This window comes from Panthera tigris, chromosome B1 (assembly GCF_018350195.1).
Source record: "Panthera tigris isolate Pti1 chromosome B1, P.tigris_Pti1_mat1.1, whole genome shotgun sequence".
Taxonomy (NCBI): Eukaryota; Metazoa; Chordata; class Mammalia; order Carnivora; family Felidae; genus Panthera; species Panthera tigris.
Window position 1 is genome coordinate 91,824,692 of NC_056663.1, and position 14,615 is coordinate 91,839,306.

At 33.0% G+C, this 14,615-nt stretch overlaps 1 protein-coding gene across 1 annotated transcript in view; it reads right to left on the bottom strand.

The window, feature by feature from the left end:
- Positions 1–421: 421 nt before the first annotated feature.
- PCDH10 (protocadherin 10) overlaps positions 422–14,615 on the bottom strand; it is a 40,714-nt gene continuing 26,520 nt past the window's right edge. Inside the window, exon 5 of the mRNA XM_042983901.1 lies at positions 422–984. Within this exon, the coding sequence (XP_042839835.1) occupies positions 965–984 (20 nt within the window). The 3' untranslated portion in view covers positions 422–964. The remainder of the gene's footprint in view (positions 985–14,615) is intronic.

Below are 14,615 nucleotides of genomic sequence, written 5' to 3' on the forward strand. Positions count from 1 at the left end.
TAAATGATTCTAAATTCAAAGCCATAGAAATAGAATCGAAAGAATGTAGATTGTTAGATATTCTGATATTACATATTCAGTGCTCTTCTGATAACATCGACAGCTATATCTTTGGCATTGAAAATTCAGTACAAGTTCTTGACAAAATTGTGTAGCTTAGAGCTTCATTTTCTTTTAAACAAGGAAAAACAGGGTTGTATAAGATGAAAATTGGGAGGAAACTATTAATGATTATTCTTTTCTTAGTAAGTTTATCTTTGGGACCCTGAATTACCTTCACTTTACTATATGATGTGGACTGTATGAATCCATTTAAAAACCAACTGAGTTGTACCACATTTTAGGAAAATTATATAATATAATATATATATTTTATATTTATTTAGAAGCTTTGAAATAGTACAGTAAACACTTTGCAACACGGTGTATAAACTACAGAATGTCTTTGATATTTTGTGGGTCTTCAGAATACAACATTTTTTATAACCCACAGGTGAAAAGAACATAATCACAATCTGTCTTGTAAAGTTGGAATAGTTTGGGGAACACTCGATCACACAAAAAGAATATAAAACAGTCAAGTTTAAAACAGTGATATTGCATTTATAATGCACAAATTTCCTTTATCTTTATGACTGGCTTCTCGTGGTGAATATAAACATGTAAAGGGCTCAGTGACATTTGGAGAGAGAAAGATATATAGTGCTGTAAACAGGCACACACTGATCGGAGAGGCAAAAGCAGTTGCCTCTAAAGTTTCTACAGTTCTGCACATTTCAACTCATTTCTCAGGCCTGCTGAGAGCAATTAGGTCCTATAATTGGCCACGATGACTCCGCCGGCAATCTAGTACTCGGTTACACACAACTAACTGATGGCCAAGATAATGAAGTTGAAAAGTTGATGCTTTTGTTGGTCGACTTTGTGCAAATCATGCTGCTTCAGGTAAATCCTGTAGAATTGACTAGCATATCCTTTTCCGTGCTGTGAAAAAGAAAGAAAAATACTCTAAGAAAAGGAGCCTGCGTTTGGGAGTTTAGAATTGCATGTTACTGGAAAAGAAACAAATACAACTGGAAATAAGTCGTCTCCCTATACCAGACCCACGTCGTGTCAACGTCTTTCATTGTTAGCCTTGGTTTCTAATTGTCAAGTCAATCCGTTGCGTGGGTTTCTAAAAATGTCAATTTTGGTATTTTAGAAAATGAGTTTTGTGTGGGAAAGGTATGTTTTATATATCAAACACCAATTATGTGGAGATTAAACTTTTGAAGTTACATACAGAACAATCCCCACTTCATTACTTATGCACGATCAGAGTATAGAAAAAAAAAAGTGTGGCCTGTAAGCATTCTAGAATGAGTCATTAGAATATCTACAAATAACTGGTTATATGTTTAATTGAAAAAATTCCAAATTATATATATTAAATCAACATATCATACAGAAACCTGTACTAGAAAATGTTGATGTAATTAAAAAGTTAAAAAATGCTTCACATTTTCTGGTTTTACTTTACTTCATCATTTATATTATGTAAAAACCAAACCTTTTAATGTGTACAAAAATAATAATAATAAATTTATTCCCTAAAAGGAATCCGTTTTCTTATAAAAGGGTGACAGGAAAAAAGATATTGAATTTGGTCCAGTCTTATAAAATGTACTGAATTATGAGGTAGAATTTCCAAATCCAATCATTTAGATTTTATGATTTTAAGTATTTTATTTATTTATAATGATAACGGATATTTCTTCCTACCTTTCTATAATCTTTATATTAGGCAATGAGCACAATGAGAGCAGAAACTGCATTGGCTAGGTCAGCATCTGGCACGTAATAGATATATAATGAAAATGTGCGGAAAATAGTGTTCAATTGTGATAAAAAGCAATTCTTTTGTGTAAAATCGATTGTAATAATATATATACATATATAAATTAAAATATCATTAAAAATTAAGAATTACACTAAATGGCATAACTGGATTGTTTCAATCTGGTAAATAGTTGGCTTTTTTGTTTCTTTTGTTTGTTTTTTTTAACACAAACATAAGAACATATTGATCAGAATAATTTTTCTTCTGTGGTATTTCCATTTATTTCAAGTAGATTATCTAGTTAATATATTTTTCTTAATTTATTTCTCCAATTCTCACATTTATTTTTCCTTACAAATTCAGTTTCTGAACAAATCACCAAACGTTTCTTCCCTAGGTCACCATTTAGCAGACACATCAATTAAAATTGGAAAAGTCAGGCACCATAATTGACAGAAATAAAGTGAAAATGAATATTTACATGTCCCTGGTGGTAACTCATATTGAGCAATCAAAATATATATATTTGTAATATAATATCATGAATTATAAAACAAGTTAGCTACAACCCAGGATTATATGGTAGTTATTATAACTTACCTGGTCATAATGCTATAGAGAATATTCTATTAAAGAAAATAGAAATTTTCCTCTTTTTAAGCAATCAAATCTTATTTTCCTATGTTCTTGAATTCGAATTCCCTGTTTCATGATAAGCGTGAATATATATAGTTTAAATATATTTTGTTTATACCAATCAGAATTTAAAATTCCTCAGTAAATTACAATAATTAAGCACCATGGAAATTCAGGTTTATAAAATGAATTTGAACAAATAATTGCAGGGGTCAAATAATTTACTGTCTAATCCAAATAATTGTGTGAGTAAAAGGAAGCACAGGACATGATCTTGTGCTTTCATGGATAACTCAGGACACATGAACATTCTGCAAATAATACTACTTTTCTCAAAATAAGGAGGGGATACTACTTACAGGATGAAACTTTTTTTTTCTTAAAATACTGATTTATAAGAAACAACTTTCTAGTAGTTTGAGGACAAAACAAACTCGCGTGACCTATCCACAACCTATAGAGTAATTTATTATGTGTAAAAATTAATATACCGAAAAGCACATCGCAGTATAATGCAGAAATTAGTCAACCTAACACATATTTAAATCAGTAAAATGTTTCTCATTAGGTTAAAAAATACTTATGAAGAAACCCTTTAGCATGGATACTACATGTTTATTTCATGTAGTCAAAAGACAAAAACAAATTGTTTTTACTGAAATAGTCCAGAATTTTAAGAACACAGAAGTTTAGCACACATTATACTTGATACCTTAAATTTCAACATAAATTTAAAATGCATACTTTAGTTACTGCTTAGGGTTACTTGTGTGCCGCTTTTATTTAAAGTGCACCTATTTCAAGTAGTTGTATGAATAATATAACCGCCTTTTATTAAATTACCACCTCCCACCTATCTGTTAAGTCAGGAATGCAAATCTGAATAGGACAAGTGTAAAGGCTGAGGTTGAAGGTCAGAACCAAGTAGGATGGGAAGGAAAGATTTCCTCTATTTCAGCATCAAATTTCCCAAATGTGAAGTAGTGCCAGATAAACTAGAAAAAATGAAATATTATTACTAAAGTTATAGTCACATACATTTTGTTTCAAGCCTCTTAAGAGCTGATTTTGAATACTGAATATTCATTGTCCTTGGGGGCTGTCTGGGTTAATGTTGGACATGCAGCACACAAATATATATACATATATAAAAGCAATGTTACTACATTTTAGAGTCAGTGCCAAGGACAGTTATCCCACAGTGTTAACTATTATGGGTATGCATTTGCTGAAACATTTCAGGCTAGAGAGAATGGGTCAAATACGCTGAATCTCTATGCTTTATGATATATTCTACATATGTTTTGGAATTATGAAAGCGTACTTGAATTTTTTTTTTTTTTGCTTTTTCTGTTCACTTCACAAATGCATTTTTCCCCTAGTTATTCATCAGCATACATAAGGAGTTGGTCACTTGATATAGATGAAAGATTTTCTTTTCAGTCAAATCTAAAGTAAAGGCATTGTTGGTATTCTTTTTATATCAATTTATTCATTCACTTCATTTATTCTTCAAAGTGAGTCATAAAAATCTTACATTTAAGACCTTTATATTATTTTCTGAACTATGGATGAAAAAATTACTCTTAATGGAAAAGAGATATTCAAATATCTCCTTTTTTATAATTTTGCATACATGTATGTATGCATATATTTAACATTATAGGTATGTATATATTTAACATATATGTTTTTAATGACATGATGCATATTTTTCTTTGTAATTTTTTTTAAGTTTATTTATTTTTGACAGAAACAGAGTACAAGCATGACCTGGGGAGGGGCAGAGAGAGAGAGGGAGACACAGAATCCGAAGCAGGCTCCAGGCTCTGAGCTGTCAGCACAGAGCCTGACGCGGGGCTCGAACTCACAAACCGTGAGATTATGACCTGGGCCGAAGTCGGATGCTCAACCGGCTGAGCCACCCAGGCGCCCCGATGCATATTTTTATTTATATTGTGTCATCCTGTTATTGCCTTTGATCATCTGTAAAGTATATTAAACTTTGGGACATTTACAAATTCTGATTAATGACGTAAGAAGAATAACTATAAGCATGTATGCTGCAGAAATAATTGTAAAAATAAAAGTGCTGATAATCTATTTATACCATGAATAATATTATAATTTGCCTGCCAAAAATAATTTAGTATAATATATTAAAATGAAAATTAAATAACTAGAATATTCACATTTCTATATTTGCATAACAGGAAGCAAGTTATCCTTTATACTTTATGACAGTATGAACCACAGAAGCTAAAGAAATATATAAACGTGTGAAGTGATCTAACCTACTTCTGTGACTGAAAGAAAGAACAGCCTTCAAATATCGCAAATGATTGAGACTCCACTGCAGTGAAAAACTTCCAGATACTGAGATCAGTAACCTACTCCAGAGTGCATTCAAAAGTTTAATGAGCCTCAAGGTCAGGACACTTCTTTATAAGTAAAGTGAATCTAGCAGAGACAAGTTAAAGCCCATTACCCCTTCTAGAAGTCAGAAACACCTGCCCTCTGTGTCCTGAGTAAAAGCATATCATAAACTGAAAGATCGTTTAAAAGGAAGTCTCCATTAGAGATCTGTCCAGCTGAATAATCAATTCATTTACCTTTCCTCTATCTTATTCCTGAGACATTTTTGAGGATTCTCTTTAAAAATCTATTTTTTTTTCTGTTTAACAGTAAAGTCCAGAAATAAGCATAGTAGAGGTTACTATTAAAAGTGGGTCACTGCTTGATTTCTCTTTTATCTTCCCACTTGAACAGTATTATATTTGTTTTTATATTTTAAGATATAATCGTACATTGTCCATATTGTAAATGCTTTCCTTTTCACAAAAAAAAATGACAAAAAGGTTGAAAATTTTAAGATCCATATAAGGCAAAACTGATTAAATGTTATAATTATTATGAATTATAAAAAGCTTGAAAGCCTTCTGTTAATATAATATATATTGTCTTTTGTCTAATAGTACTAGCTTAGTGCAGCATAATCTTGAGGTCTTACATTTATTTCGTAATATTCACACCATCCTCATGTTAAATTTCCTTTTTTCCTTTCATCAAACAGTATGCTCTTTATTTTAGGTTGACAGAGCTAAGAGATTATAGAATACATTTAGAAAACGAGAGTTCATCTGGAGAAAGTGGTTCCCATATGTAAAGTTGATTAGTTTTTTAGAAAGAAAAATTTATAAAATGAATGACTCAAACAAGCCTTCAGAACATTCATGCGAGAAATATGTATTAAATCCAAGTGTTTAGTTTAGTCTTTAGACTTATGTAATGCTTACAATGTAGTTTACAATTAATAAATGTTTATTAAAAGTTAAATTCATGGGTGTTCGCAGAGATAGGTAATTGGCAAGCGTAGTTTTGTGGTATAGAATTTTACACCAAGAATGAGCAAAATGGATCATTTCTGAGAGAAAACAAGCATGTTGAGCATATTCTTTTCAGAAATATTAAAAAGAAAACCATTGCCTGCCGTTTTCATCTTTCAAAATGGCATCACTTGGACCACATTCCTATACAGGAGCCTCATACCTAATCTATTTGCAGTTTCAACCTCTCCCTCCCAGAAATCCAGTGTTAATCGTCAGTCAGAAGAAACTTTTCTTTTTGATTAGCGATTAGGGACACAAGGGCCCTCTCTCCTCCCCAAAGGAAGATGAGGTAATTTGCATGATAAATCCCTTTCTTACCCCCCCTATGGGAAAGCAGCCTTGCCTGGAACAATCCTTTCCTTCCTTCCCTTCCTTTCGTTTTGCTAATAACTTTCTTGTCCCACCTTTCTTCTATAAAAACCTTCCATTTTGTAAAATTCCTCAGGGGCCCCCTGTATTTGCCAGATGGGATGCTGTCCAATTGGTGAATCATTTAATTTTTTTTTTTTAACATTTATTTATTTTTGAGACAGAGAGAGACAGAGCATGAACGGGGGAGGGGCAGAGAGAGAGGGAGACACAGAATCGGAAGCAGGCTCCAGGCTCTGAGCCATCAGCCCAGAGCCCGACGCGGGGCTCGAACTCACGGACTGTGAGATCGTGACCTGAGCTGAAGTCGGACGCTCAACCGGCTGAGCCACCCAGGCGCCCCTGGTGAATCATTTAATAAAGCCAATTAGATCTTTAAAATTTACTCGGTTGGATTTCTGTTACTTAACAACAGTCACCATCTCCCCTAAAAATCCAAAGTAACCAATACTGCTATATTTCAGTTGTGGTAAAGACTATATACCAATTTGAGGCTATGGATTAAAAATGAATTAGGACTCATATTCTCACTAAGAATGGTTATGTACAAAGATACTTTATTTTATAAGCTGGAATGTGCTCCCAATATCAAGAAGAGGTTGATGTACTGTGCAAAGCCCTGAATTTACTACCAGGAAAAATTTCAGAAATCATTGCTCAAAATTTATTTTCAAGCCAAACTTTATCATTATTTAAAAGGTTTAACAACCTTCAAAATAGGAGCTTCTATTTGTCTACAAGTACAGTCCACAACTATGACATATATCATGACCCTCACACAACTCTGTATGAGGATGTGAGTCTCCTGAAACATCATGGGTTCTTTCTAGATAGAGGATCCATAGGCTTTTAGAAATTTCTATATACTTGCGTGTGTTTATGTGCATATGGGTATGTGTTATTTAAAATGACCTTCTCACAAAGGTACATTTACAACTGGTTCACTAGAAAATATCTACCCTGTGGGTTACTGCAACCATGTCAACTATCACTATTATTTTTAACAGGAAAGCTGTACAATTATAGTAACTCAATTTTGTTTTTAAAATCTTTAATTCTAATTAGCTAAATTAATTAAGAGTGCTTTGAACTCTACAGCAAAAACCAGTGATCATGTATCAGCTCCTTTAATTAGACAATACACTTTGATTATTATCATTATCTAAATTGATTCAAGCTAGATATCTAAAAACACAGTAATCATGCATAATTTTTCCATCTAAACACAAGAGTGGTCAGTATTCTAAATATCTGTTCTTTAAATATTAAAACCATTAAGCTTTTAAATTATTTATGAAAAAATAAAAACCCATATGACAAGGTATTGAATAAAAGTTACAGATTGAAGGAATCATCTAGAAATGTGGAAAATTATGCCTTAGAGGCTTAAGAAATTTTCTCTGAGAGGGGAAAAATAGTAGAAGGTGACAATACCTAGCACACATTGGCCACTGTCAGGCTCTCTTGATGAATAAAACCACTTTGCATCATTGGTATCTTAAAATCAAAGCTGGGGATTGAGTTAGTTTTTTAATACTTCCATCCCACATCGGCATATATTTAGGCAATGGAACTCTAATGTATATTGCCCTCTATGTTTATAATATCATCGAACATTTTTCTGTAATCCTTTATCATAATCCACTAAAATATGAACACTATGATTTGTTCCAGAGTTATTTGAAAACCACATTTTTTTTATGTTGGTAATAAAGAAGTACCCTTGAAATATCTCTTGAAGACAAGCCACTCAGTTATCTTGCTTTAATAATGACAAAGGATGCTTTCATTTAAGTTACACAAATACCATTAGTTTATGTATCTAAAATTCTAAGAGGATATCCTTATACTCCTTTACAGAATAAATGGTTCTTCTTTTTTCTTTGACAACTATGAGCGATAACATTTACTGACATTTAGACGCTTGTATTTCAACTAGTTTTCTTCAAAACAACATTATAAGGAGATCAAATTAGTTGTTTCCCTGTAAGGTTGCAATTAGCATTAATTTTCAAAGCAGAAGACATGAAAAATGCCTGAATGGGATCGGTCATTCCTACAGGTATAAGGATCTTATGTACATAGACCTATCTGCAACAAACATCATTGTACCACAATATTAGATCAATTACTAGTGATGTGTGCACCTTTGTCTTTTATATGAAAACTAATCATAAATTCCAGCAATGAAAGATAGGAAAAACTTTAAAAACAAATACATAAAACCTTCATTTAAAAATATATAGCTATGCATTTAATTTATTAACTACTAATAACCTACTTAAGCCAAATACAATTTCAAAATAATGTAAGTAAAACCTTAGATAATTAAGCCATGAAAATAAATGCAAAATATTCAGGATTGGGAAATAAAATACTTATGACACAATTCACACAAATTTATTTTCAAAAAAGACACACACGATATACACAGCTTAGAAATTATGTATAAAAATATGGCTGTATATTTAATATACTTAATGATCCGATTTCCCCTAACATAACTCAGTTGCTTCTATGTGTAAACAAATAGCAGATTAAAAAGAGGAATTTGCAGGCTCAGATAGGGGTTGAAATGCTGACATACTGAGAAGTGAAAGCTGACCACTGTTTTTCTGTATTCAGAAAACAACCCTCACACTCAACCATGTCAGAAACTCCAAGACTACGTATGGGCTTCCATAAGGCCTTGAGCAGGATTGCCAGATAAAATACAGAATGCCCTTACATTTGAATTTCAAGCAAATAATGAATAATTTGTTAGTATACATAAGCTCCATGCAACATTTAGGTGTCGTGTCATTTATTTGTTAAACCTGGAAGCCCTATCCTAAAGCATCTGTTTCATGACACCACAGGTGACACTAGTTACTACTGGGTGAATGGTACAGTGTTTTCTAGAAAAAAATGTTGCGTTACATTTTCTAATTATTTTATAACACTGTAATTCCTAAATTTCATATGTATTTCAGTCTACAATGATTTACAATTAAGATAACACATTTTTTAACTTAAGATTGAAAATTCAAAGAAGAAAATAAATAAATAAAAATAATAAAATTCAAAAGACAGAGAAATGAAATGCAGTTATCTACAATATAAATTCATATGTAATGAATTTAATATCATACACGAATGTAATCTTTATTGTCGTTTAAATTATTTCTTTGTATCATGATTAAATTGTAACCTTGGTTTTGAATGAAATCTTTGTTTTTATGAGATGTGGATACAGCATATTAGATCAAATCTTCTTTCTCTTTTTGCATAGTAACATAATTTTTAATCATTTATTCTAAAATCTAAGCTTACGTATACATTTTAATTTTAGTTATCTCCTAGAAACTCATTAAACCACCTCCCTCTTGCCCTTCCAATTTAACCTATCATCAGATAATTAAAGATTTGAAAACTGGTACGCAGTGAACTATACTCACCTTTAAAATAATCGCAAACATGCGAATTGTTGAAACAAGATTACATTATGCTTGTGAAAGGTTAAAATAATTTTAGTTATGTACTAATTAAATGACAAGATTTGGATCCTTAAATAGTTGTGTTACATCTCATAACTTTACACTTTTGTTTAAATAGGATTCACCTTAATTACTGTAAATATTTAACCACATAATAAATAAAAGTAAAAGTCATGTTAGACACTTAGTATTTATGAAAAATACCACAATCAATCTAGAAAATAATTCAAATTTTAAATAATCGATCTTTGCTGGGGCAGCAACAGATTCTGGTTAAATAGTATCGACAGTGTATGTTTATATATAAGATATCTATATCATTATTAAAACATGACAAATGTACAAACCTACCTACATATCTTACGATAAAGTTCTCACACAAAAAAATCAAAATTCTACCTTATGAAAAAAGAAGTATGAGATACTCAGTTGCCACAAGACCATAGAAAAAGAGTTGTTTAAGAAAACAATTTGAAAATAACTTTTGCAATAATGATGATGAGTAAAGATAACAAAGACTTAAAAACTGTTAGTTACATGGAAACCCCCCCAAACCTAAAGGAAAGTCAGTTAAATTGCCTGTAGCCATAGTCATCCTGTATTATTAACAAGTTCCTGCCGTTGCCCATAATCATGTATTTAAAGTGGATCTCCTTTTATGTTCATGTTTAATTATCTTATATTGACTTAATTTTTACAAATATGTTTGTAAATTATATACAACAAACCATTGAAAAAATATATTAGTTAAAAGAGCAGTTGGTGATGGTGAAACATGAGGCTTAGGGAGTTTTTAAAGAAAAAGTAATCAATCAGAAAAAAAAGAATAAAAAGACTAATACAGTTAAGGCCAGAATAAAAAGGACAAATAAATTATGGAAGGTTAAAAATTGATGAAACCCAGGGGAGAGTATGTTAGGAGTAGAAATGGTTAGGTTCGGGGATTGTTTGTTTGCTTTGGCATTAAGAGATTATTACAATTCTATTAATTTGCATAAGTCGGGAAGATGCCTAGATAACCAAACAGGGGAAAAAAAAAAAAGTTCTCAGTTTCAAGGTGTTTCATTTATTGATTCATTGATGCAGTCTATAAGCATTTATGGGTGTTTACTTTGCTGTAGACCTTATTCTGCGACTTGAGACTCTAAAATGAATACACATGGACTCTGTTCCAAAAGATTTAACAATTCAGTGGTAAAAACAATGTTTTACAAGATATTTTAAAAATAACAATCATGTATAAAAATCTAGAAGAAGTTACAAGAAGAATGCATATCTCTTTTTGGACAGGCTTCATTATTAAAAGTAAAATGAGGGACGTCTGGGTAGCTCAGTCGGTTAAGCGTCCAGCTTTGGCTCAGGTCATGATCTCATGGTTCGTGGGTTCGAGCCCCGCACTGGGCTCTGTGCTGACAGCTCAGAGCCTGGAGCCTACTTTGAATTCTGTGTCTCCCCCTCCCTCTTCCCCTCCTCTGCTCATGCTCTGTCTCTATCTCTCAAGAATAAATAAACTTAAAAAAATTAAAAAATAGAAAGTAAAATGAGATGAATCTTAATTGACGAGTATGAGATGGCCAAACAGATGTGGTGAGGAGTGGTTTTGTAGGTGAGAGAGCATTCCAGAAAGAGAATAGAATGTGTCAAATCACAAGAAGCTGACAATCACTGAATGACATACAGCAAAACTACAGGCAGGGTTTAAACATAAAAAGCTTATAAAGCTACTGAACATTATTGTGGTCACAACAGGGAGCTTCTCAAAAATTTTAGAGGACTATCGAAGTCAAATGTCTATAAATATAAATTAATACTCTACTTAACAGTAGACGCCAGATGGAAAAACGGAGGGATCTTCGTTAATTTTGGTGAACTAAGCACATAGGACCGGGCTTGGAGAATGCAAAAGAAAGTATACCTGTGTCTCCTCACAGAGCCCAGCAGAGAGGTTTATACTTTACATATCTGGAAATAATTTGCATTCCACCCTAAATCTCCCAAGTGTAATAAATTATTTTGCAATCAAATGACTGCCTGGGTGTCTTGGAGCTGATATTTCAATATTAAAGATAATTATGAAAGACAAAAATTGGTGAAAGGACCTGCTCAAAGAAGTGATTCTGTCCCAAATCTCAAGCCTCGGGTAGTGTCAGCAGCAATAAAACTAGGCGCCTAGAGAAAAGCGGGGGATGTTTTTCACACCCATTTTAACAAAGAAAAATTAAGGCAGATGATGCTCATAGCCTAACATTAAATTTACTTTATAACCATGGGGCGCCTGGGTGGCGCAGTCGGTTAAGCGTCCGACTTCAGCCAGGTCACGATCTCGCGGTCCGTGAGTTCGAGCCCCGCGTCAGGCTCTGGGCTGATGGCTCGGAGCCTGGAGCCTGTTTCCGATTCTGTGTCTCCCTCTCTCTCTGCCCCTCCCCCGTTCATGCTCTGTCTCTCTCTGTCCCAAAAATAAATAAAAAAAAACGTTGAAAAAAAAAATTAAATTTACTTTATAACCATGAAACCGAAATTTTGTAAATAAAATATGGCTCCTGAGTTTATTCTTTCAAAGAGACACTCACAAGTAAAGCTCACCGTAAGAACATCTGGGTCCGCAATTCACAGAAATAGTGAAGACACAGGAACAATTTTAATTGTTGCATTTAAAATAATATACTTTAGGGACGCCTGGGTGGCTCAGTCGGTTGAGCGGCTGACTTCGGCTCAGGTCATGATCTCACGGTCCGTGAGTTCAAGCCCCACGTCCGGCTCTGTGCTGACAGCTCGGAGCCTGGAGCCTGTTTCAGATTCTGTGTCTCCCTCTCTCTGACCCTCCCCTGTTCATGCTCTGTCTCTCTCTGTCTCAAAAATAAATAAACGTTAAAAAAAATTAAAATAATATATTTTAAGTGATTAAAGGTCACAGGCATTTGATCAAATCTTTCCTATCCAAAATTAACCCCTGTCATATCTCTGCCTACTAGAATTTTCAGTTATCACGTTACCTTGTATCTACTTTTCACTTCCAAAAATCTTGATACAAAAAGTACACATTTTTTACAGTCTCACAATTAACTGTGACACTGTGTAAAAAATTTCATACTTTTGATATATATTTTGCTTTTGCTACATAATTTTTCATCTTTTTCCATTTGATTGAATTGTCCTTTCAAGGGTGTTCCTAGCTGGTTATTAGTTTTTCAATCAAAATGTATTCCCTTTCCTTTAGTATTTGTATATAAGAGGGATGCAACCTTTTCCCAAACATTCAGTCAGAAGATTTCACAACCATCCCTGATAACTATTTTCTTTATCTTTTATTGCTACATTTAGAATTCTAATACTTCCCTTTTTTTTTTTTTTTTTTTAAATTTCTCTAAAGGTAAACTTCAGCTGTCATTCTCCTCCGGGGTCTTATTGCCACGAAGCCTGACGACTGGAATACACTCTGCTGATAAAACAAAATGCAAAACAATACCGTACAATACATCCTTCCTGACTTCTCTCTGAATAGTGTCCAATTTCTTAAGCCTGGGATTCAAGTAGTGAACTGGTTACAAGTAAATGCTTACTCTAGAATCAGGTGGTCTCAAATAAAAAGCCTAGCTCTCCCTTGCTAGCCATCAGACCATGGACAAGTTACTGGACATCCCTTTTTCTTAATTTTATCATCTGTAAATGGAGACAGAAAACTTATTTCATTTGCTTATTGAGTAAGGCTTCAATCACTAGTTCATCACTAGTGCTAGGCTGACAAGTTCTTAACAACTCTTAGCTACTATCATTATTAGCATTATTATTCAAAACATGTCTTCATCCATCCTAAACATAACTTTCAAACTTTAACTTCCACTATTCCCTCTGGATTTATCTTATAGATTTGGCAACTCAGAATACTCACTTCTTCATATTTATTTGCTGTCTAGTTCCACATTTTTGTTCATTCAACTTTGTCCTCCTAGAATGCCATTTTTCTTTATCAGTTAAAATCATTCAGATAGTGCTCCAATAATGGCCCCAAAGTGGAGGTCTATAAATCCTTCCTTGGTTATACTCTAAGAGATCTTCTCCAAAGATAGCCAAAGACATTTATTATAATAAAGTAACCATCTTATTTATCTGTTAATGAGATAAGAAACTTAAAGTACAATCACCGAAAAACTGCATTTTGAGAAGAGAGAAATGCTTAATTGCCGTTGACATTGCAATTTCACAGATATGTAAACGAAACAAACAATTAAATCTGCTTTAACATTTCATTTTTGCAGAGTTGGGCAAAAGTACTATTAAATGGAGGAAATTTCACCATTTTATAAAAAAAGATGAGAAATTTTTGTTTGCATATGAGGCATGAACGTAAAAAGACATAAGAAAATATAATGCTGGACTGTAATCAGGCACTAAAAGTTGTTAGGTCTCTTGTTATTCAGGCAAAATAGCAATGTACATATAAGGCAGTATATATGGGATATGTACAGGAAGGCAGAGGACAGAAAACAGAGAAACATAAAATCATGAGAGTTACATAAGACAGCCCGACGAATAAACCGTAAACAGAAAGTAAAGTTTGGATAGTCTTTTAAGAATTTCTCCAAACAAGGCTAGGTAAGATCATTTGCTAGTCTTATGTTATTTTTAAAAGACAAAGTTACAAAAATATAAATATAATGCTGGGTGAGAGAATTCGGTTTATCAGATAATAGGATTTTAGGGCAGAAAAAGAGGCAGGGAAATATTGGAGTTCCTGCATGTCAAATACTGACTTACGGCAGGCAGAGTCTTTGGGATATCTTCTAGAAAGACTCTATTTTCACATAGTAGCAGACTGTTCTCATTTACTTTGTGTGATGATTTGGGGGCATCTGTGTCATCTACGCAGAGATATCAGAACTTTTTGGAGTAACAATGTCCTAAGGCCAGAATTTACTCTAATGGGCT